At 43.6% G+C, this 24185-nt stretch overlaps 1 protein-coding gene across 9 annotated transcripts in view; it reads right to left on the reverse strand.

Annotated features, from left to right (window-relative positions):
* The window catches only part of NRG1 (neuregulin 1), a 747298-nt gene that overhangs the window by 260820 nt on the left and 462293 nt on the right, over positions 1-24185 (reverse strand). The window contains exon 3 of one of the 9 annotated variants that reach the window (XM_074953642.1): positions 23148-23275. The exons of the other annotated variants lie outside the window; for them this stretch is intronic. Within the exon in view, the coding sequence (XP_074809743.1) occupies positions 23148-23271 (124 nt within the window). The 5' untranslated portion in view covers positions 23272-23275. The remainder of the gene's footprint in view (positions 1-23147; positions 23276-24185) is intronic. 9 annotated transcript variants of the gene reach the window in all.

A 24185-nucleotide genomic window follows, 5' to 3' on the forward strand; every position in this document is an offset into this window, starting at 1 on the left:
GTTAATTTTGTGATGGGGAAGAAGGCTATGGGAAAGAGAACAGAATTCCCAGAATACCCTTCACTTTTTCTTCTTGTTACACAGAGTCGTTTATATAAAGTGGAAGCAGATTAATGGTGTTCTCTAGCTAATGTGATGACTGCCAAGAATGAAAACCAAGGTTTAGAAACAGCCAGTGTTAGAACCTGCAGGGCTGAAAGCTGGATTCAGGGGGGCTCTGGGCTGCTGACACTTCTGCATCATCACCGGAGGCTTAGGCTGGGCTCCCATGGGAGGACCTTGTGAGGCTGGGCTTGGCAGGAAGTTCTGCCCAGCAGGACCAGAGTGGCAGCCCCTCACAGCCACCTGATTGGCTGATACCAGTATATAAACCAGGAAGCCATGAAGGGGAGCTGTCTGATCAAGAACACAGACTGCCTGTCTGTCTCTGCTCTAGACTCTGCTTGTGATAGACCCTAGACTCTGGTTTCTGACCCTGGTTTGTCCTCAGCTTTGTTATTCAATTGCTATCTGTAATGTGGTGCCTGTCCCCAATCTCCTGGTAACCTGCCTCTGCCTGCCTCCTGACGCCTAACTGTCAATTCACCCAAAAGGCACCTCTCAGACTCTGACCCCAGTACCTGACTCAGCCCGACTCCTGCTACGACCACTCGGTCTGACTACTCTTGTCCCTGTCAGGACAGTTTGCTCAGACTATCTGCATCCTCCTCAATCCATCCAACCCCTCCACAGATGATAGAAGGGACGGGCTGTCCTCCAACCAGTGGCTCCCTAAGGTCACCTGTCTGCAGGCGGAGAACCATGCTACACAGTGTGGACCCGAAGCACAGGCCCTGCGTGAACAAATAGACCGGTTGCAGGCTCAGATGGCACAGGTCACTGCCGAGGCCCAGCCCCTATGCAGGCAGCTCACACGCTCACAGGGAAAAGCTGCGACACTACGTGTCCAAATAGACTGTGCATCACCTGCACTACCCCCTGCAGTGCCACTGCCCAGCTGGATGATTGGAAATTCTGAGGTTTCCTAAACCAATGCCGGCTGCTCTTCCTGCTCCACCCCTTAGTGTACCCCACAGACCAGACTGAGGTGGGACTAGCACTCAGCCTGCTCTCCAGCGAAGCGTTCAATTGGGTCTCCCCCACTGTTGGAGCAGAGCAGCCCTGTGCTCTCCAACTGGGATGCCTTCATGACAATCTTCAATGACCCACACCGCATCCACTCGACAGAGGCTGCCTTCTGGAAGCTTTGCCAGGGGCAAGAGCCAGCCACCTCCTATGCCGCACATTTCCGACGGCTCGTGGTTGATGCTGAATGGAATGAGGCAGCCCAACTTTACCCGTTCTGGTGGGGGCTCAATGTTGAGCTACAAGACGAACTAGCCCGGGTCAAAACCCCCCCCATCTAGCCATATTTATTGACTTCGCCCTGTGCACTGACTCTTGTCTTCATGAACAGAAGGAGGAAAGGAGAGTTGGCTCAACACCCCCATGCCCACCCTCCACATTGAGACCTGTACAACTGAGTTCTGAACCCATGCAGGTCAGGCTGGGTCACCAACGTCGGAACCCGGAGGAGAGAGCATGTCAACAACAGCTGAACCTCTGTGTTTACTGCAAGGGACCAGGACACACCTCCTGCCCAGCTCAGAAGAACTCAGGAAACAGACCAGACCAGCCCCAGGACAGCCCAGACTCCTAGGAACTACACTGCTGCATGCACATGAAAGAACCAGACAATGACATTGACGGAATGTCCTGCAGGAGCTGTTTTCTGCAAGGTCCCTACCTCTTACTTGGTCACCAGATGGCAAGCAAAGTATGCACACTCACAGCCTCCACTAACAAGCGTTTTGCATAGTTTAAGGATGAACTGGCCAGTTGAATCACAACAAAAACAGTACAATGTCAAACTGCAGCTGAACAATGTCTTCCCCAGCGTAGTGTACTTGAAAAAGAATTGCATTGGAAAAAGGCCTCGTATCTCTTAATTCTACAATGCCCTTCACATGCAGGCTTCCAACAGCTGCACTTAACTATTTTGTACCTTGGATATTTTCTGTTGTACAAATATACACTAACGGTGAAGTGCGTGTGTAACTTTAAGCATGGGACTCGTCTCATCCCACTGAAGTCAATGGGACCACTTGTGCTTTAACATTACATATATGCTTCAGGGCTTTGCTGGATAGAGGTATTACTATAGGTACTACTGGTTATAATAACTGAACTTCTACTATAGAAGTTTCTTCATAGTTTATTGGTGGTGGGTGAATATTTCAAAAGGATTCAGAGACTCTGGGTGCTTCAGAAAAGCCTACGCAGAACTCTTTGGTCTAGATATTGCAGAAGAATAGGTTCTGCCATAAGATTCCCATTATTTCCTTTGGCCAGTTCAGATAATCTTTAGGAAAGGCCCCTCTCTTTGGTCTTCAGTGTTACTTCTTCAGGGGTAGGATAAGTCAAAATGGACAAAAGGAAATATTTCACCATACAACATATAATTAGCTGGTGGAACTCATTGCCACAGGATATTGAGGCTACAAACTTAGGAGGATTCAAATGTCCAAAGACATTTAGATGGAGAACAAGAATTTCCAGAGTTGTTATATGAAATACTTTAAAAGTGGTGGAAGGCTATAAGCAGTCATGTTTCAGAACTGAATTTTCTGCAGGAACAGTCTTCCACTGGGAAATCCTGATTCAACAAAATAAAAGTGTAGCAATTTTGTCAAAGTTTTCAACAGGAAATGACCAAAACTTTTCGTTCTGATACGGCCAAAATGTTTTGTTTGGACTTTATCATTTTGACTTTTATGTAATGTTATAGTATAATATAGAGGTCAAAATTTATAATTTCAGGATATTTTGTTTCATGAAAAATTCCAACATTGACTTCATCCCGATTTGGAACTAAATGAAATTTCAAAAGCTACCTGCATAAAATATTATTCTCTCTTGGTTTGACGAAACTGGAAAGCAACTTTATTTTTTGTTTGATCATAAAAGGAAACTGCTTACACAAATAAATCATGATCATCATCTTATATGGCATCCCCATTACTGGACATTTGCAACCATGGCAGTCCATTCTGTATGATCCTCTGCTGACATTATACAAACTTATACAAACTTGTCTCACTCCTTCTCTCTTGATCTCTGTTCTGTATTTTCATCTCCCATTATAGTCTCCTTCTGATTTCAGTATAATTGTTTTATTACTTGGAGTTCATATCCATCAATCCCTACAGTTTATAATATGTTGAGCAATTTCAAGTGGTAGTGCTTGTCAAATAATTTTTGGGAGTCAATAAAACACAAGTATACTGTTTTCTCTCTTTCAATTGATGTTTGTAATATAAGCTTCAAGTTCACAATGGTGACTATCATGCCCTTTCCACATTTGAAGCTGTATTGTTGTTTGCTTATTTCCTTGTCAATCCTTCCTTGTATTTGGTCTTGAACAACTTGCAAAAGTATCTTACAGGCATGGGATAATAGGCTGTTTGTTTGTAATCTTGACAATCCATAGTGTTGTTCTTTTTGGAGATTTGGAAACACAATGAAGTTTGTAAAGTCTTCTGGCAATTCTCCTGGCTCAAACCGATTCTTCATTACCTCTCAAAGGGCTTTTAAGCCTTTGGCCCCTATTTTTTTTTTAACAATTCAGCTGGTATTTCATCACATCCCAGTGCTTCTCCATTCAAAAGTCTTTTTATTGCTGCCATGATTCTTCATCCATTATTGGTGGGCTGACTTGATTGATCTCTAGTTGAGGTTTATCAGGCCTTTTACTAATTGGTATATTCTTGTCATCGCTTGTTCTTCTTGTCTTTAGGGTCTGCCACATATTGTCCATTTTTGTCCTTAAGGGTTACCCTTCTTCTATAATTTATGGCACTTACCTTTTGATACATCTCACTTTGTTTGTTTGCTTTATCCAATTGCTGATCCAGTCATTCATTCAGACTTTACTAATCTGCATTTATTCTTTATCATTTTTAATCTTCAGTATTCCTTTTTTTCTGTTGTTGGTCTTTGTGCCTTTACTTTCCTTCTTTTGTCCATTACAGCAGTGACGTTATCCATGGGACTTTCTTAGCTATTAACTTCTTCCCTACTTATTTATCTGCAGCTTCTTTGATAGCATCTTTCAGACATTCCCAAGTGACTTGGTCTTTGTTCGCATTAATGATCTGCATCACGTCTTCTTGGTAGTGATTTTGTATCTCATGATTCAGACCTCAGACCTCCAAGGTTCCATCCTAGATAGTGTTTGGCTTTCTGTAACTTTTTCAGTTTGATATTTGGTCTTATTAAAACGAATCTATGATCTGATCCACAATCTGCACTTGGCATTACCTTAACCTTCCTAACACTATTTCTGTATCTATGGTTAATCGTGATAAAATCAATTTGGTTTTTATATGTCCCTCTCAGTGAGTCTCATATACACCTTGCACTTTTTGTTCAGAATAAGCACTGCTGATAATGAAGTCATGTTTCTTGCAAAATTCTATGAATCTTTCTCCTCTATCATTTGTTTCACCAATGCCAAATGGGCCAAGTGCTCCAGATATTCTGTCCTTTCTTACTTTTGCCTTCCATGATAGGTGTCATATGAAAGGGAATTTTTTTATCTGCCAGTCAATAATCAGCTATTGTTACAGCAGTATTTTTTGAGTTACAAGGACACAAATGTGTGCTACTGCAATACTCCTTCTGTGTGAAACGCCTCACATATTTGCACTTTTAATGGTTAAATTTTATTTATGAATTAAGGGGAAATTTTCTAAAGTGCCTAAGGGGTTTAAGAGCACAAGTCTCACTGTAATTCAATGAGACTTGTGCTCCCAAATCTGCTAGGCACCTTTAAAAAAACCCTCCCCTTATATTAGTTACATACAAAGAACATTTTTGAATTAGCAATTAAAAAAAAACATTTTCGAGAAAAGGTCAACTTTTAGCCTGGAGTAAGGTTGCATATGCAGACTTAAAAAGCCATTGCAGTGTGCTTGTGTGTTAGGCCTAGCATTCTGTTATAGTAGAAATAAAAAGTTTTTTGTGGCTTGCACCTTCATATTAATGGTCTGATACTAATATACGGCGTAAAAAGCAATGGAAGTATAAACAAGTCTTTGTTGGCTTAGGAAAGGTGCTGAATTAACTGAAAACATCAGTTTTCCCCATCACCTTCATCTTCGTACGTAAAGTGACCTTATTAACATGTGATGGTTTTTCTGCGAAGATACTTTTGTGTCAAGTTACTAGTTCTATAAAAAGAATTGAGCACAGAGAGAGATGGAGAGCTCTTTTAACACTGAAGCTCCTGCTGATCTTCTCAGGATTGGAAATGAAAACTACACAATGCCAGAGGGTTTCCCCCTTCCTCTCCCCTCCCCACCCCTCGCAAATAAGTTTAAAGAAGAGTTATTTATTGAACACAGGATGATATGTTAACAACAGGTGTGACCCTGAAAACAGACATGAGAAGCTCTTGACTACTGAAAATGTATTGGAAGCCATTTTTTCTTACTGTTTATGGTTCTCTTCTTTAAAAAGAGAAGAAACATAAAATGAAATAAACTGTGCACACAGCCAGCCTGTGCTAAAACTTCCATTTATTTTTTTATTACCACTCCTTCCCTGCCCATTTGTATGCCTGGCCATCTGTTATGTTGTATCTTTTAGACTGTAGGCTCTTTGGGGCAGGGAGCACTGTTTCCAATGAAGGAGATTTTCAAAGGAACTGAACAGAGATAGGCACCCAGTGGAACATCAGTAGAACTTATGCCTCTAATTCCCTTTGGCGCTTCTGAAGCTTCTCCCCTATATATGTTTGTACAGAACGTAGCACAATGTGGCCCTGGACTGGTTGGCCCCTGTGCACTATTGTAATATACATGGTCAGTAATAACTAGGAAATTAAAGGAAAAATAGCTACGAAAACGGGAAGCAGCATGACACACAAAATAATGCGGCATTGTAGCGCACGTGGTGGAGGCAGCTTGCATCTGGCACAGCTTATGTTCTCTGTAGTGCACACTGAAATGGAGAGAGGCAGCTGTCCTGCTGTAGAGGCAGCTGTCATTTCATGCTCAGATGCAGCCTGCTACAGAGAGAGACACACACAGTTTGTACTCGCTTGAGCAGAATTTCCTTTCTGGATTTTGCAGCCTTATTAATCTAAACCAGAGGTCAATCTGCCTGAAAGTGGTAGGGCTTTGTGCATGGAAATATATAGCAGGACATATGCTGGTCCTCCCACCACACATCTATGCCTGCTAACGCCTATCCATAAAAATACAAATCCTTTATAGAGGCTCCCTGTGGCTGGATTTTCTGTTGACTGCAGTCATGCTTGAGCAGGCGGGAACTTCCTCTCATAGTAAACTGACGTCATTGTGCTAAAGCTACTCAGTGGAGTTCACTGAGACCCTTTTGTGCGGACAAGTAACAGCAAGTTCAGATGAGCAGCTCGGGAAGTGATGCTCAAGTTCAGCGTTGCTTCCTGAAGCAGGGTACGCATGCCCCAAAGAGGCAGTTTCAGCGTGTGGGCGTCAGATGAAATCCGAAGTATACGGTGGATTATGGACACCCACGTTGTTAGCTTTACAAATCTGGGTTTGGATAACTGGGTGACCCAAATGCGAGGCCAGCTGTTCCCAGGCTTCACTTTCAGTTTCTTCCTCCTACTTTCTCCTTAAAAAAAAATTAGTGCAAAATCATCATCATCAGATGCTTCCCAATTGCAATCGTGTTTTGCTTGATAAAATGTGAGGTGTGCTGCTCAACAGCAAACAAGTGACTAAATGCTAATTGCCTTGATTGCGTGAAAAGCATAGAGAGACTTCTTCTTGCCACAGCATTGGAGTTCCATTGTCCAGTGGACAGGATGGTGGTATGGAGAGCACATGCTAGAAGGAGCATGTCAAGATGGGGTGGATACACCGTTTGATAAGTTTAAAGAAGGAGGATCTCTTAGTTTACTCACCACAAAATCTTGCTGGGGCCTGTCATCCACACAGTGCGCCTCCTTCCTAGACCAGCATGAAGTTTTTGGTTCAGCCATTATTATTGACACGGGTCTAGTTCTGACTCAATGCCGGAAAATAATGAATACTCCACTTGATTGACTTTCTGCTTCTGTGGTCATCTATCCTCCTCTTCATCCACTTCCCACTTTATGAACACTTTGCCTCCTGTTTGCTTTGATCCTCATCCATTGTCTTCCCACTGCCCTGTGTTTCCCTGCCTCACAGGTTATCTCACTGATGCCACCTAAATAAAGGGCCATCTAAGCACTCAGTGTTTCCACAACAACAAAAGGTAGGCTTGCACGCTTCAGTTCACCAGGAAAGAAGGGAAGAGCCATCAATCTTGCTGGATACTGGAGAGGTCAGAGTGCTTAGTCAGCTGTCCAATCAATTATCCACTTGAACAGACCATGGGTTTTAGAAAGAGGACTATATGCTATTCTTTCTGACATCAGGGCTGCAGGTATTTACAACAGATTTAAGGGTCTTGAGGAGACCAATGCAACCATGTAGAATGCACCTTGAAAGCAAAGCAAGTCTCGTTTTAATGGTCAAACGTGGGAAATATTTTGGAGATTCAACAAACTTAAAAAAACCAAACTCCCTTAAAATCCACCACACAACATCATGCCCATTTGCTTAACACGTTTCTCAGTTTCCTTATCCATCATCCTACAGCCTCATCCCAGATCCATTAGAAAGAGAAGTGTCATTTGACTTGCTGCAGTGATAGTTTGCCACTTGCATCTGTAAAAACCAAGCACTATTCTTATCAAACCTTATTCTCGTTCACACTAAGGCCAATTTACACCATTCTAGTATTAATGTAAATATAATTAATGCCCACTTTAAGGCTTCTTTACACTGCCAGTGTCACATAAGGGGATTTAGCGTAAATGAGAATCAGGCCTAATGTGTCAGCTGGTCTAAGTGTCAATGCCACACCTCACCACTGTATCTCAGTGACCAAAATTTGATTAAGCAACAGACTGTAAAATAAAATAAAAAATCACAAAAAATGCCGAACAGGGGTGCTGTGAGAATGAATTCGTTACTATTTGAAAAGCTGAACGGTGCTATACAGCTGCTTATTCTATTCTAACATGACCAAGCACTTGCATCAACCCATCATTTTACATTACAGCATAGTCATAACAGTGAATACTAGCCGGGGGGAATCAGTAGAAGGCTTTCAAGAAATCAAACTGCTCATCAAGGTTAGAGTTTATCTATTAAATAAAAATCACACAGAACAAGGAATCTGCATGGCCGACCACCTTACAGAAGCCAGTGCAGATAGCTAATAAATAATGCAGTCTAACTTTGAGTCTGAGTCGAAGTTGTGTGATCCCAGACTCAATACTGATATATTAGATTTACTGCTTTCCTTAGAGCCATAAATGAGTCACATGTTACGGTGAAAGAGAGCTGGCCTGGCCAACGGAAAGCCAGCTGTGTGGAAGCTCTGGTACCTTTTAGAGGCTTGGTTCTCAGAAGACATTCCTCCTGTTTGACTCCATCCAGTGACAGGTGGAGGAACCATCCTCCTTGACTCATCTGAAGGCTCAGAGAAGATGATCCTTGTGCAGGATCAGGGACCTACTACGTTCATTATGTTTACAGAAATACACATATCGAACACTCTGGGATAGGCACTCTTCATCTGTAGATAAATAAAAAAATAAATACTTGTTTGAAGTTCCTGCCTAGTGTATTGTAGAAGTACATGCTCCTTGTAGCAGTCTGTGTTCCTGGCTATATTTACACACTATATGCCTTGAAACTACTTGATGATACACTTTCAAGCTGAGATCTTCAGGGAACTTTGGCAATTAGGTGCCATTCATTTCAGTGGGACTTGTACACCTGCATCTCCCAGGCAGGTTTGAAAATCCCCAGCACTAAACTCTGAAAACTCCGCAGTGCAAACAAGAAACAATTCTCCCAAGTGAGAACATTCCTACATTCGCACTTAACTTGTTTGCAGTCTGATTGGCTAGTAATGAGCTAAGAGGCAGTCACCGGGTCACTGAAAACCAATCTAAAATCAAAGCAGCAAAATGTGCGTCTCTAGTGGGCGGAGCTTGTTTTGTGAGTGGAGCTGGGAAGAGTAGCACTTTTTTTCCTTCCAACTCAATCCCTTTGTGCACATTTTCTACAGTGAGGAAGGGGAAGATTCTGCCACCGTGAGTCACACTAAATACTTCGCTATGTGATTAGTTCTGCTAAAGTCATATACACCTCCTACCTATTTTTTTTGTGCATTAAAAATGATGACTAATGAGACCATGAATTGTAAAAATGCTAACTTGAAAAATCTCAGCTTACATTTCCTGATGTTTAAAGAGAAAGAAATATGTTCAGAATCAACACATGTTGCAGTGGAATTGTTATCTTCTTTGCATGTCCTAAGTCATTATGTTGTAATGAAATCCACCTTTTGGGTCCCATTGAAATCAACAGACCTTAAGCATGTGCTTAAGAGCTTTTCAGAACTGGGACCAAAGGCCCTGATCCAGGAGAGCACTTGAGCACATGCTTAAGTTAAGGTATGTGATTGATCCCATGGAATTCTATGGGGCTACTTCCATGCTTTAAGTTATGGGCATGTTTAAGTCCTTTGCTGGATCAGGGCCTAAGTGTTTTGCAGAATAAACTTGGGCTTAAAGCTAAACACATGCTTTGTTGAATCAGGGCCTGTCGCACCATGGCCACCACCCAACTCTATTTTCCTTTGACTTAAGGCTTCTTTAAAACTCACCCCTTTTCCAGTTGCATTCTCAGCCCCAAGCCTTTTAATTCAGTCTTCACCAGGCAGCTGCCAGCAGAGTTTGTCAGAAACAGAACTCCAAAGTCCCAAACAAACACAAAGTCTTTCATCAGTTCCAGCTCCAGTTTCCTGGCAGTCCCAGCTACTTCTCTCAGCCATAGCCCTCTGCCATGCAGATTCCTGGTGCCTTTTATATTGGGAATTCTTCCCCTCTGGCAGGGCTCATCTTGTAATCGGGGCTGGCTTAGCCCACAGCACCTTATGGTACATGTGCATGGATAAGCACATTTTAAAAAGTCAAATGCAATTAAGAACTATATTTCTCCAAGGATGCCCACTCTAAGAAATATTTTACCCACAGGTTTGGCTACTACCCAATTCCTAATATTGCAGAGGCAAGTCCATTTGCGAAATTGGCATTTGGGCAGTGACTGGGGACCCTTGTGCTTTGAAAGATTTAATTTAATTCATCGTTTTCATTCTGTTTCCTCTCCAGATACATTTCTCAATCCTCATGTCCCTTTTGTCCTCATCAGTGGTCTCAGCTTTTCTCAACCTCATAGTCTGTGAATTTGTGTGTTGTTTGCACCTTCTTCCAGAACATTTACGAGGAGATTAATTAAATCTGGTACTAAGAGTACATGTCTAGATACCAGTTAGGAGTACATCTCTCCTAACTCAATTCAGGACTTTGTTGATGGTGCTTAACACCTAATACAATCTGGATACATTTTTCAATGCAATATCAAGTGCTTTCATAAAATCTAAGTATTTCACATCTACTGCCTGCCATCCATCCAATCAGTTTATAATTCTGCCAAATAAACTAATCTTCATTTCTGGTGAAAATTATTCTCTATTAGAGCTGAGTGAATAATTCAAAATGAGTAATTTATTCCATGAATGTAGCCATACTTAATAGAATATGTTCAAGCAGAATCCAATTTACTTGTTATTCTAATGTATCTGATTATTCATTAATCCATGGTTGACCCATGAATAGTTAAATACTCCAGATGTGGCCTCACCAGTGCCGAATAGAGGGGAATAATCACTTCCCTTGATCTGCTGGCAATGCTCCTACTAATGCAGCCCAATATGCCGTTAGCCTTCTTGGCAACAAGGGCACGCTGCTGACTCAGATCCAGCTTCTCATCCACTGTAATCCCCAGGTCCTTTTCCGCAGAACTACAGTTTAGCCAGTCGATCCCCAGCCTATAGCTGTCATGGGATTCTTCCGTCCTAAGTGCAGGACTCTGCACTTGTCCTTGTTGAACCTCATCAGGTTTCTTTTAGCCCAATCCTCCAATTTGTCTAGGTCGCTCTGGACCCGATCCCTACCCTCCAGCGTATCTACCTCTCCCCCAAGCTTAGTGTCATCTGCGAAGTTGCTGAGGGTGCAATCTAGTGTAGGCAACCAAGTTTGAAAATTTTGGCCTCAATGGCTGGTGAATATTACAAATTTCGTTTCTCTCATACGCAGCACCGATCTGGAGAGAACACTGTGCCGACTCATCCCTCATTCCTAAGCCTGGTTTGCACAGTCGTTACATTACAAGCACTCACTAGAAGTCTAAAGTGACCAGTCTCATGAACTCTCCATAGACTTACTATTTATCTTTTTATTATTTCATGACATTAAAAAAAACAAACCTAAGGGTTTTTCTGCTTCCCTACCGTGAGCAACAAGGTGCTACCTTTCCTCCTCTCCTTCCTCTTCATGGCCCTGCCTGCTGCCTCTTCAATTTCTGCACTGCTGCCGCTGTCACTTGTGCCCTTGCTCTGGAGATCAGGGAGAGTGGGCGGATGAGGGGGGAAGGGCATACAGGTGACGTCTTTGCCGCACAAGACCTGCTGCAACTGGCCATCAACCAAGTGCAGTGTTCCCCGCATACACAGGGTATGTGTACGTGGGAGCTTTGAGCTAGCGTGCTAGAAATAGCAGTGTGGACATGGCGGCACAAGTGTGTGTGGACCCAGGGGGCTGGGTGGGCTTGGGTACTACCCGTGCCGCAATGGCCACACTCTGTTCTGAGTGTGCTAGCGAGGGGTGTCTGTCCACCCAGACTGGGACGCTCACTCCCAGCAGCAGCGTAGATGTTAGATAAAAACAAATATTCTGGCTGGAAGGTCACAACATAACACGACTTTATTTTTTAGAAGTCACAACAATAACACACAAGAATCCTCAAACCAGAGAGACAAAGCGGGCTGGCTCCCTAAAACAGAGAGGTACAACTCAACTCACCTTGCTCTAGGCTGGTTGGCTGCAGGCTGACTTCTATTAGGCCCAGATCGGACTCTTCCCTACAGAACACATTCACCTGCTGGCAGGACCATGAAAAACCCTTGAAATTTGAAGTGACAGCCTACAATTTTCACAGAGGTTTCAATACACCACACAAAGCAACTAAAGTGGCGGTCCCCCTTCCTTTTAAACCTCCACGGTAGTGTGCCAAAGGTATCAGGTTTGCCAGCTGAAATGTCAGTTGACGAGAACCATTGTACTAATTCCTTCGGATACAGTTGGAGCAGAGTCCTCTGAGTAAGGGAGCGAGTGGGTGTGACATATTTGAACGCTTTCTTTCCAGACCACAATAAAATATTACTCTTCTCTGATCAACAAAGAACCAAGTACAGAAATGTTCTGATCAAAGGCAGGTTTTCTCTACCTGACCTTTGGGAGAAGGTGTGAGAAACAATGGTCTGATTAAATATGCCAGGATGTTTCCATAAAAAAAGGATTCTAAAAAAAACCCAACAACCCAGTTTCTTGGCACTTTCAGATCTGGAGTTAGCAAATAATAAACTGCCTCCCCAAGGAAGAGAGACCAAAGGCTGATTAGACATGAGCAGGTACCCTATCCACCATAGATAATTAACTAGGCCTTTATCTGTGTTTAAAGAGGCACATTCTATTTCTGCTGATTGAGCATGTCAGTGTGTGATTAATTGCCTTTGCCTTGCCACCCAACTGCTAACCAGCTCAAGCCTAGGTTTTGTTATTATTTGAATGGCAAAGGCAATCCACACTGAGATGTCAGTATAATTGGCTTGGGTTGGCTGCATATATTAAATATGCTTCATTCCAAAGTCTTCCTTAACCTTAAACCAAAACAAAGACAAAAGCCCAATGCGCCCAACCTTTAAGAACATGGTGAAAGTGATGTACATCATGGAGAATCAGGAGAGAAGCCATACAGATACCTGTTAACAAAAATTCTGATTGTTAAAGGGCAAGTACAGATTGCCATGGCTTTCACATGCTTTTCACACCACCATGTTAGCTTTCTTTGTTAACAGTCTTTTTATTCTGCAGATACCAGGGAGTATAAATACAGAACCTGATTCTGCACAAACTTATGTTTGTGTGTGTCATAAATATAAAGGGAAGGGTAAACCCCTTTGAAATCCCTCCTGGCCAGAGGAAAAAACTCCTCTCACCTGTAAAGGGTTAAGAAGCTAAAGGTAACCTCGCTGGCACCTGACCAAAATGACCAATGAGGAGACAAGATACTTTCAAAAGCTGGGAGGAGGGAGAGAAACAAAGGGTCTCAGTCTGTCTATATGCTGTTTCTGCCGGGGATAGACCAGGAATGGAGTCTTAGAACTTTTAGTAAGTAATCTAGCTAGGTATGTGTTAGATTATGATTTCTTTAAATGGCTGAGAAAAGAATTGTGCTGAATAGAATAACTATTTCTGTGTGTGTATCTTTTTTGTAACTTAAGGTTTTGCCTAGAGGGGTTCTCTATGTTTTGAATCTAATTACCCTGTAAGGTATCTACCATCCTGATTTTACAGAGGTGATTTCTTTACTTCTATTTACTTCTATTTCTATTAAAAGTCTTCTTGTAAGAAAACTGAATGCTTTTTCATTGTTCTCAGATCCAAGGGTTTGGGTCTGTGGTCACCTATGCAAATTGGTGAGGCTTTTTATCCAACATTTCCCAGGAAAGGGGGGGTGCAAGTGTTGGGAGGATTGTTCATTGTTCTTAAGATCCAAGGGTCTGGGTCTATAGTCACCTAGGCAAATTGGTGAGGCTTTTTACCAAACCTTGTCCAGGAAGTGGCGTGCAAGGTTTTGGGAAGTATTTTGGGGGGAAAGACGTTTCCAAACAGCTCTTCCCCAGTAACCAGTATTTGTTTGGTGGTGGTAGCGGCCAATCCAAGGACAAAGGGTGGAATATTTTGTACCTTGGGGAAGTTTTGACCTAAGCTGGTAAAGATAAGCTTAGGAGGTTTTTCATGCAGGTCCCCACATCTGTACCCTAGCATTCAGAGTGGGGGAGGAACCTTGACAGTGTGTAACTTTAGGCATTTATCTAATCCCATTGAACTCACTTGGACGACGCATAGGTATAAAGTTACTGAAGGGTGCAGTGTTGCCAGCCCTCAGATTTTATCCCAAGTCTCATGATATTTGGTATTGTTCTTAAAGCCCCAGGCCCTGGAATCATGTGAATACACCAGAATCTCAGCTTTCATTTACAAATCAAAAGCCCATTTCTAGCCCTTATGGTTGGGGAGAAAAGCTTGAAAATATGACCCCTAAAGGTTCAAAAAAGCCAGGAGGCACACAGAAAATCTCCACACTTATTATTTTGAAAATGTCATGATTTTTAAGTCAATCCCATGATCTTTTGGGCCACGACTCATGATTCTTGAATACGTAGGGTTGGCATTAGCTGGATCTGGGCCTTAGTCAAGAATGATATATTATGATAGCCTAAAACAACGTGCTGAAGACTTTGAACAAAAAGTAAAGGCCTGCAAAACTTTTCCTTTGGGAATAGTCCTTATGGAAGCAGTCTTACTGCTGTTGGCAGGACTGCTCGCGTGAGCAAGAGTTTGCAGATGGGGTACTATTTTAAGGTGATAGGAGGAGGAAGTTTGCAAAGCTGGAGGTTTCATTTTAATTTTATTAAAAAGGCAACAGAGTAAACAAAATAAAACACTAGGCACAACATGCTGTAAAGGCAAATGCTGTGAGATGAGAGTAGCATACGGGTTTATAGACAGTGTTTCAATACTATCGTACTGGGCCCATGTAGAGAGGAAGAATGGTCCAGTGGTTGGGGTGCTAGGTGGGGACATGAGAGCCCCCCGGGGTTCAGCTCCTTGCTCTGCCATAGGCTGCCTGTGCCTCTTGGGCAAATCGCCCTGTGCCTCAGTGTCCCATATGTACAATGGGGATAACAGCTCTGTTCTCCCTCACAGGGGGCTTTGGAGAGGGGCTCAGGTACTATAGCCAAGGGGCCTAGATAAGTACAATAGACAAGTCAACTGTAACTGCTCTGCTATAACATGGGTGATGCACCATTGGGGTTAGAGCTGGTAAAAACGGGCAAAGCTCAGTATTCCCATCGAGCGGAGGCCAATTGGCAGTATTTGAATAAGAGAGGGAGACTGGAAAGAATTATGTGCCCTCATCTTTGTGGCATCCATAGACAGCAAAAAGACAGTCCAGTCCAGGTTAGCAATACCGCAGGGGTTGATGTTGCTTAGAGAGGTGAAATGGAACAGAAAGGATAATGGTGCCTCCAACCCACCCTTTGACTTGTCAGCTCTTCAGGAGCGACCGAGTCTTACTGTCCGTACAATGACGAGCACAATGGGGCCCTGAGTTCATCTGGGACCCCAAAGTGCTGTTATGGCAAAATGAATTCATAGCGAGGAAGATGGAGACCGAGAGAGCTAACATGATGGCAACACCCCTGCCTGTTCCCTGCACGTACCGCAGCTAGTGAGTAAAAATGTCAGCTTAAAATTTGCTTTGAACAATTCATATTTTTCTAAGTTTTGAAGTGTTAAGTTATAAATTGTCCCTCTGCCCTGATGGTTTCAGTGTCAAAGATATCTCCTAAGGTAAGTAACATTTTAAAATGGCTGCACCGGTGCTCTGACGAACTGCTGTGAAACCTCTCTCAGACTGGCCTTGTTGTACGGTGCATGATGCAGCCAGCACTAGGGGAAAAAACAACCAGTTTCACAGGTGGCATGTTCTTCCTGTATGATGATCAAGTAAATTCCCCTCATTTTCATTGCAAAAAGTGGTTGGTAAGGTGGTTCTCCCAATAAACACCAGGGGGCGTATTGTCTACAATGATAGCAAAATCCGTAGTATCCCTCGGATAGCAAGGCCATATCCGTATCTATTCCCTGAACTCCTTTTACACTAGCATGGCAAAGTTATCATTCCAGTGGGGATCTTATAATGCAGTTTTGTCACCTCATCAGAACCCCAAGGTATAAATATAGATTTATATTTTATCACTTAGCTATACATTATTTTGTCTGTCATTTAAGGTCCTGATTCAGCAAAGTACGTAAGCACATGCTTAACTTTCAGCATGTACTTACATCCCACTGAAGTCAATGAGATTTAAACACATGCTTAAATGTAACATGCTCAAGTGGCTTGCTAAACAGGGGTGCTTTGCTAAATTGGGGCCTAAATGTTGTAAAAATAAATAGTTGTCCCACTATAAAATATTGGGTGATGTGTATGATCAAAGTTCTACCCTTAGCCAATCCATATCTCAGTTACTGGAGAATTTTAAGAATAGGTTAGACAAACACATCTCCAGGATGGTCTAGGTATAGTGTCACCTATGTATACAGGGATGGACCTTCCTTAATGCGGGGTGATGAACTAGATGACCTCATGAAGTCCCTTCCAGCCCTACATTTCTATGATTTTATATCTTTGTATTAAAGTTGAAACATCAAATGCCAGATAATTGCTAATGGGATGACAGCAGATATCATGAGGAATAGCGTCCGTCAATGATCAACACGAGAGAGCCACAGTGCAGTGCAATGGCACCGAATGGCTGCCTAATTAAAAAGGCACATGGCAAGCAGCACCCTAGATGTTTCAGTCACAACAAACAGTTTTTCCTGGAAAGAAGTATGGGACCCCTCCGTCCCCGCAGGTCCCCTGCACCTGTTGTAACCCTTGTTTCTGATATCTCTCTGCATCTTCTCTTCCATCCTTGTCATCTCCCTTCATCCTCTCTGCTCTTTCTACACCCTGGGCCTGATCCAAAGCCCACTGAAGGATTCTCATTGGCTGCAATGGGCTTTGGATCAGACCTCTAATTCTCTTCTCTCCATCTCACTCCTTAGCTCTCAGCCTTCCAGCCCCAACTCTTCCCACTGATGACCTGATGACTACTTACTGTGTACCTGGACCTACTGCCTTCCTACACATTTACCCAACATCTCTCTGTCCCCTAGGAGGATTTCCTCTCCACTTCCCCCTCTTGAGAAAGCTCAGTGAGGTCAGATCCTCAGCTGGCATAGCTCCACCATGGTCATGGATTTACATCAGTCTGGATCTAATTCAACATCTCCTTAGAGCGGGCCTCCAATAATGGAGAAACATGAGGCTTTGCCTGATTAGTCCATTGTACACAGCTCACAATCTACACGAGCTCCAGGACTGCAGGAAAAGCACCACACCGAGGGCTGGTAGTACAGTACCACACTCAGTGTCTCTGCAAAGCTACTCCCGATGTGTTAAACAGTGTGATGTCTCTAGCAAGCAACTGCGTTTGAATAGCTTGGAGAATGCCTTTTCCCAACAGCTGGCCCCAATCCCCTACCCAGAAGATTGACGTAGTTACTGACCAAAATGTGGGAGTGAGATGATATTTAGTATCGGGACTAAGAGTATCCCTTTAGGAAACAGAAGTTGGGTTTTTTTAAAGTACTCATTGAAGTCGGTCGTTTTACTGTTGGCTTCAATGGGAGCAGAGTCAGGCTAATGCTGAGAACTTCTGAAAAGCCCAGCCCTCCTCCTCTCTTTTACTTGCTTTCCCATCTGTACTAGCTGGGATGGTTTTGTTTCTTACTAATAAATGTAGCTACCGTATTGCTAGCCCCTGGCATTCAAAGTCATGAGTCAGCCCGCCTCAGCTCCCCTCACCCCCCAAATCAGGAGATTTTTAAAAACAGTATCTCTTGGGGCCTTTTTACCTCTCTTCTCATGCTGTAACCATTCAGGTTCTGGTACTTATCTGGCCTTCATCACTGTAGTATCTATTGCACCTCGCAATCTTTAACGTATGCACCCTCACAACACCCCTGGGAGGCAGGGCAGTGCTGCCGGTGGGGAACTGTGGCCCAGACAGGCTGTGTGATCTGCCCAAGATTGCACAGGAACTCCATGGCAGAGCAAGGACTTGAACCCCAGTCTCCCAAGCCTAGGCTAGCGCCGTGACAACTGGCCCATCCTTCCTCTCATTCGTGAGTTCAGGCTTTCCTGTGCAACCACGGAGACTACACAATTCCTTGTTTTTTAAATGAAAGCTGAGATTCTCACCTAGTGACATGCCTCCAGAAGCTAGGGCTTTAAGAAAAAGGATGTAAAAAATGACAGCTGATTATGTTGATTAGAAACATTAAGACACGTCTTTCGTATTGGCCATTGCGTCAGTATTTGCGATGGACAAAGCAAGCTTGTGGTAGCCCTGTTTGACAACACACAGATAAGAAAGAATCCAGCTGGATCCTACCAGTTGTTAATACACCTCATTTCTGGAGTTGTTATGAATGGTTTAGGTTGGTGTCACTGTCAAGTATCAACAACAATGTTTTAAATGACAAATAGCTGCTGCAAAGTGACCATGTGTTCTTTGAATATTAACCAAACACTTCATTGCAGTAAGCCCTGACTATCCATGTGGTTTTGCCCACCTCCTCAGGGACCTTTATAGTGCTCCCCTTCCTATAAACAGTTTAAAGTCGTAATGGTAAACACGCAGAGCTAAAGCTAAACTTGCATTCGTTACATTTGTGTTGACTATTTGTGACAATACTAGAAATATTTACCAGTCCAGCAGAGCAGTTTACACAGGAAACCCCCACACATTTACCTCTTGTGCCATGATTAATTCTTGGTTTACACTGAGGAAGAGACATAATGGATTTGGTTTTCTACACCAACACAACCTTGCAGGAGCTCCTGTGTACTAAACTCCAGCATTTTGTACGGTTGGTTGAAAAAACAGATGGAGGCCCTAATGTTGCAGATCTATCCTGAAGGGTTTCATCTCTGTGTAGTTTCTCCCCACCCCCTGACTGATAGCTGACCTCAGAAAGGCCATCATCAGTGGAAGAAGAAAACAGTATGTGAGGACTAGATCCTCCAGGATACAACCAGAGGAGCAACCTCTAGATGGCATGCTGGGAGGCATCTTCTACTCGGTGATGAACACAACTGGTGCTCCTAGCAATCAATGTGATGGGGGCGGGGTGGTCATAGAGTGCTCCCAGGACCCACAAGTGAAGCTCTATTAAGTGTAATGACATATTGCACCAGGAGGCACCTCAGGCGAGCAAATCATCTGTGGTAACAGCAAACCTGGAGCTGATGAGTGTAGGCTACATAATCCCACGGGCTGGGCCTTTAGGCAGGAAAAGAGATTTGCCAGAATTCACCTCCGATCTCTACTTTACCGATTAGACTGGGCAGGAGCCCTGCTATCTGTGCTACCTCTTCCGTGCCAAAACTGTAATTCTCCATCATTTAGCAACAGATACAGTAGGATGCCTGGGAAGAACCAGGCTAGAATATTACTACATCCTAGTGGGATGCAATTATTTATTTATTCTTGAGATTTATGAAATAACAATGAGAAGGGGCCCATGCCAGAGCACCCTAGCCATATCTGACACCCATGTAAGAATACAATAAATCCCAAAGCATGCAGAAGCCCCATGACAGAGGATAATGCAAGTAACCAGGCAGTGCAAAAAGAAATCATAGTCTCAATTTTTTCCCTAAACATTCTCTCTCCTCGCCTCCCCCCCAAACAATCTCTGCTTCTTCAGCAGCCCTGCTAAGAAGATAGCCCTTGCAGCTGGCCCTTGTTGCCAGCAGATTCTGGATATTTCAGACCAGGATGGGGGTGCCTTCCAAAGGGAAGAGACCCCAGGGGCCCTTATGGAGAACACTGCCAGCAGCCTCATTATTATACCAAGGGGGAAGGGATCCCAGCTCAAGCACGTCAACAAATCTCATTGCCACCCGACGCCACAAGCTTCCTCCCATAGGTCTAGTAAGGCCTAATTCTTACTAGCCAGGAGGCCAGCTCAACTTCATGAAGATGGTTTATTAAGAGCCACATATTATGGCCCTACATTCCACTCCAGTGGGTGGACAACAGCAACAACACGGCCTCCTCTGAAGGGCCACAGTCTTCATAGATGCAAGCAGTTTCAGCTCTAAAATCCTCTTGAACCAAAGAGCAGCTCCTGGTACTTGACTGTATTAAAGAACTACTCCCTCTAAAAGCTACCATACACAATAATATTTTGGGAAGTTGTTGCTGTAACTGGAGAAAGAGGGTCAGGTTTCAGGAGGCATTTGGATTGGTGTGACAAAGGCGGGCAAGTCAGGGCCAGGCTGCTACCACACAAACAGTAGAAGATCAGCTAAGACATCGGCAAATACCTGATAGATCCTGGTGCAGAAGAAAAAGCTGTTCATTATGGGCCTGAACCTGTGCCAACTGAGGTCAACAGCAAGACTCCCTTTGACGTCAATGGGGTTTGGATCTGGCCTCAGATAATTTGCCCAAATGTTAGTAGGCAGTAAGGAGGAAATTTTCAAAGGCACAAATGGCAATTAGGTGCCAAACTCCCACTGGAAATCAAAGGAGTTAGGTACCTCAACTATCCATTCTGCCTTTGAAAGTCTCCCCCTAAATTCTTATCATTTAGATTTTGAATTTCCATTGGTACAAATAGAAGGGGAGCATAAATGGTGCCATTTCTCAGGGAGTCACTACATGGAACCAACACTAGGTGCATCAGTGAATCTACTAGCTGCAAAAGGAATGTTTATGAAAACACAGCATTTCCGAGGCCGACTTAACAGTGTACAAAAACAACGAGGAGGCCGGTGGCACCTTAAAGACTAACAGATTTATTTGGGCATAAGCTTTCGTGGGTAAAAAACCCACTTCTTCAGATGCATCTGTCATTTTCACTCCATGCATCTGAAGAAGTGGGTTTTTTACCCACGAAAGCTTATGCCCAAATAAATCTGTTAGTCTTTAAGGTGCCACCGGACTCCTCGTTGTGTTTGTGCATACAGACTAACACGGCTACCCCTCTAATACTTAACAGTGTAGTAACTATAGTGCTTGTTTCTTTGGGTTTATTTAATTGCTAATTATTCTTAGTCAGGTTTGCAGACAGTGACTGTGAAGAGTGCATGTAACAAAGAAGCAGGAATTGAGACACATTTTTCCTCAGGTCCTGAACAGAAGCCAGATCACAGAAGTGCACATTAAAGAAGGGAAGTGTCTTTCCATTTCCCCAGTGTTACTAAACTGTCTGCAATTAGCCCAGCTACTAGTATTTTCCATGGGTTTTTGTTTTTGAATGTATCTTTTTTTTCCAGCCCCGCATACAGAAGGAGTTCCACAATCTATCTGCCGCCCTTTCTGGCCTTTATCACCTCTTTCCAAAATGTCTGCCTCCTAGGGCACTCCTCTGGCATGTAGTGGAGTGTTAATTTCCTCGTGTGTCAGACACATCTTCCTGTCCCTTGAGGTAATGTTTGGAGAGTTCTAAATTTGAATTTTGATAGAAAACAGGTGACTTTCGTTCTCTTCCTTCATTTTTACAGTGGTGTTGTAGATGTGTCGGTCCCAGGATATGAGAGAGACAAGGTGGGGGAGGTGATATCTTTTATTGGGCCAACGTCTGTTGGTGAGAGAGAGAAGCTTTTGAGTTTACACAGAGCTTAGACAGATCTCTTCAGGTCATTTTACAATTTCTTTGCTTGTCTTGAGGCCTTATTTATATACCCAGCCTAGCCATAATTTACATTATTATTGCTATTGTTATTTTATACTTAGGGCTAACATCTACCCTTTGAAAGATCCACAGGGGTAAATGCTCCCTAAATAGCGTCATTGTTCTTGCAAGTTACACTGATGCTGACTTGGAAATCTGTATTAGTGGAGCTGGCCGAGGTAAGGGTTTAGACAGATGTGTTCTGGTGGAATACAGGGTCAGTGTTTCAACCGTAGCTACTCTTGCCCTCAACCATGCCCCCTGGGGTGGGTGGGGGGAGTTTATAGCATCAACCTGTTGGTTTTCTGGAAAGAGGTGCCTGTGGATTCACATCTACTGATTGGTACAGAAGCAGCTGTCAGCCCCACAATTACTAGAGACCAGAGTCTCCCGTGAGATCTGTGGTGTGGTTTGTAGCACAGAATTTACTTATTAAATTACTTAATGCACTCTTTGGCTCACCTACATGGAACAATCGCAGCGCATACAGCTTTCAGACAAGTAACATAAATAGCAAATGGGGCTCTCTCTACATGTAACAAATCCTTTGGATGAGATGTGCACAAACCACAATGGGAGAAGAAAGAAAGAAAGAAAGAAAGAAAGAAAGAAAGAAAGAAAGAAAGAAAGAAGTTGAACCACCCCCACTGTGTTAGATACACATCGGTCACTAATGAGGGCCTACGCATATTTACTAATGCAGAACAACACTTAAACTCATCCTACACACACAACTCATCCTGGTACATACATAGGCATCCGTGTACATCCACACACATACAGCCACATGCACACTGCAACCATTCAGACAGAAAAAAAACACTAGACAAATATGCAAAGAAATAATAAAATATATATTTAAGTATAATTGCAATACAGTTGCATTGTCTTTTTACTGACCAGTGTGGCCATTAAAGAGCACTAGATTCTGAACTACTGGAAGTTAAACAAGGCTGTGAATACAATATATCTGTTCACTAGGAAATGTATATAACAACACTGCTGCCCACTGAAAATCACATGACAAGTTAACTCATGACATTGTGCATGAACAATTGTATATGAAGCCTCAGCTAAGCCAAAAACACATGGAGACTGGTTGTTTTCTCCTCACGGTCGGCCCTTAGATTGTCAGCTCTTTGGGGCAGGCACTAGGTTTTAGCAGCACCCACCACAGTGGGACTCTGGCCGTGATTGGAGACCCTGGTTGTTACCACAATAGGAATATTAAATAATAATAAAGAATCTATAGTATCTAATCAATGGTTTCCCAAAAGCAAAAACACAATCTCAGCTCCTCAGCTAGCGACCAGTAGCTGTTGGTTTCAACAGAAGATTAATTTCAATGGAGCAACACCAGTTTATAGCAGGGGAGGATCTGGCTGACATTCTTAGTGTAGCTCACATCCTTTGCCTTTCGTTCCCTTCCCTCCAGCTATGGACACCCTTGTGCCTTTGCAGGAAGGGGTGGCTGGCACCTCCATTTCCAGGAAGACTCCGTATGCTGCGGAGTGAATCCACAGGCACCTACCTTCGTATTTCAGGCTTTTTCCCCTTGTCCTTCTGAGAGGCTTTGGGTTCTGGCTTGGTCCATTGGATTGGCGAGTGCTGTCTCCTGCTGCTTCTTCTCGTTCATTTTCCTGTTTGGATCCCATTGGTCTGTGAAACAAGGAAGAGAGGAATACTGACTGGATGAACATACCCAAGGCACTGCTGACACATATCATAATGTATAGCTATGGCAAAGCCTTCGCACTGAGCTGAGAATATTCACTTCCTTACGCTCCCATCTCCCTGGTCCTGAAAGCAGTGTTATCCTACATGTCCTAACCCTACTGGGTAGTTATTCTGTTGCCTTTTCAACTATCCCCCTAAGAGCCATCCAAACCTACTCTGTGGATTGCTGCTGCCCATGGAGCGCTTGATGGAGGTGGCCTGGCTGGCCATTCTCCTTATTTCCAGCTGCTAAATAGATAGATATCTAAAACACACTTGGTACTTCCTTGGTCTTACTCTTCCCCAAAACCAATTGCCATAGATGCCGCAGGGACATTACGTGATCACAGAGAGTAGATGAGATGGCTGCGTGGTCATGGATGGGGCGGGCAGCGGATCTGTGCACTTGTGAATGGGAAGGGGAGGTGTCCCTGAGCATGTGGTCCATGCTATGAAAAAATCTGAGGACCCCTGTCCTGCTGCAGTGTGCAGAGCAATATGCAGTGTGCTATATGTGACACTGGGCTACTCCCGTAGAGACTGCATTTAATGACAACAGGTGCACACCGCCAGCCCCAACCACCGAAAAAAGAAAAAACAAAAAAAACCAAACTTACCAAGTGTGAGAGGCTGCAGGGCTTTCACAGCGCCCCCTACCGCCTCCCCAAGGTCGTCACACTAGCCCATGACAGCCGCTGTGCATACCACCCCTGGGCCATCCTGGGGAGAAGACGGGGGCATGTGGAAACCCTACTGCTGCAGCAAAGCCTTTTTCTTCAGTGATGTGTTTTCGTCAGAAGTGTGATGCTCATCGAGTGAGATCAGGATGCCATGGCGCGCATGGGTGCTTGCA

This window comes from Natator depressus, chromosome 5 (genome assembly GCF_965152275.1).
Source record: "Natator depressus isolate rNatDep1 chromosome 5, rNatDep2.hap1, whole genome shotgun sequence".
NCBI lineage: Eukaryota > Metazoa > Chordata > Testudines > Cheloniidae > Natator > Natator depressus.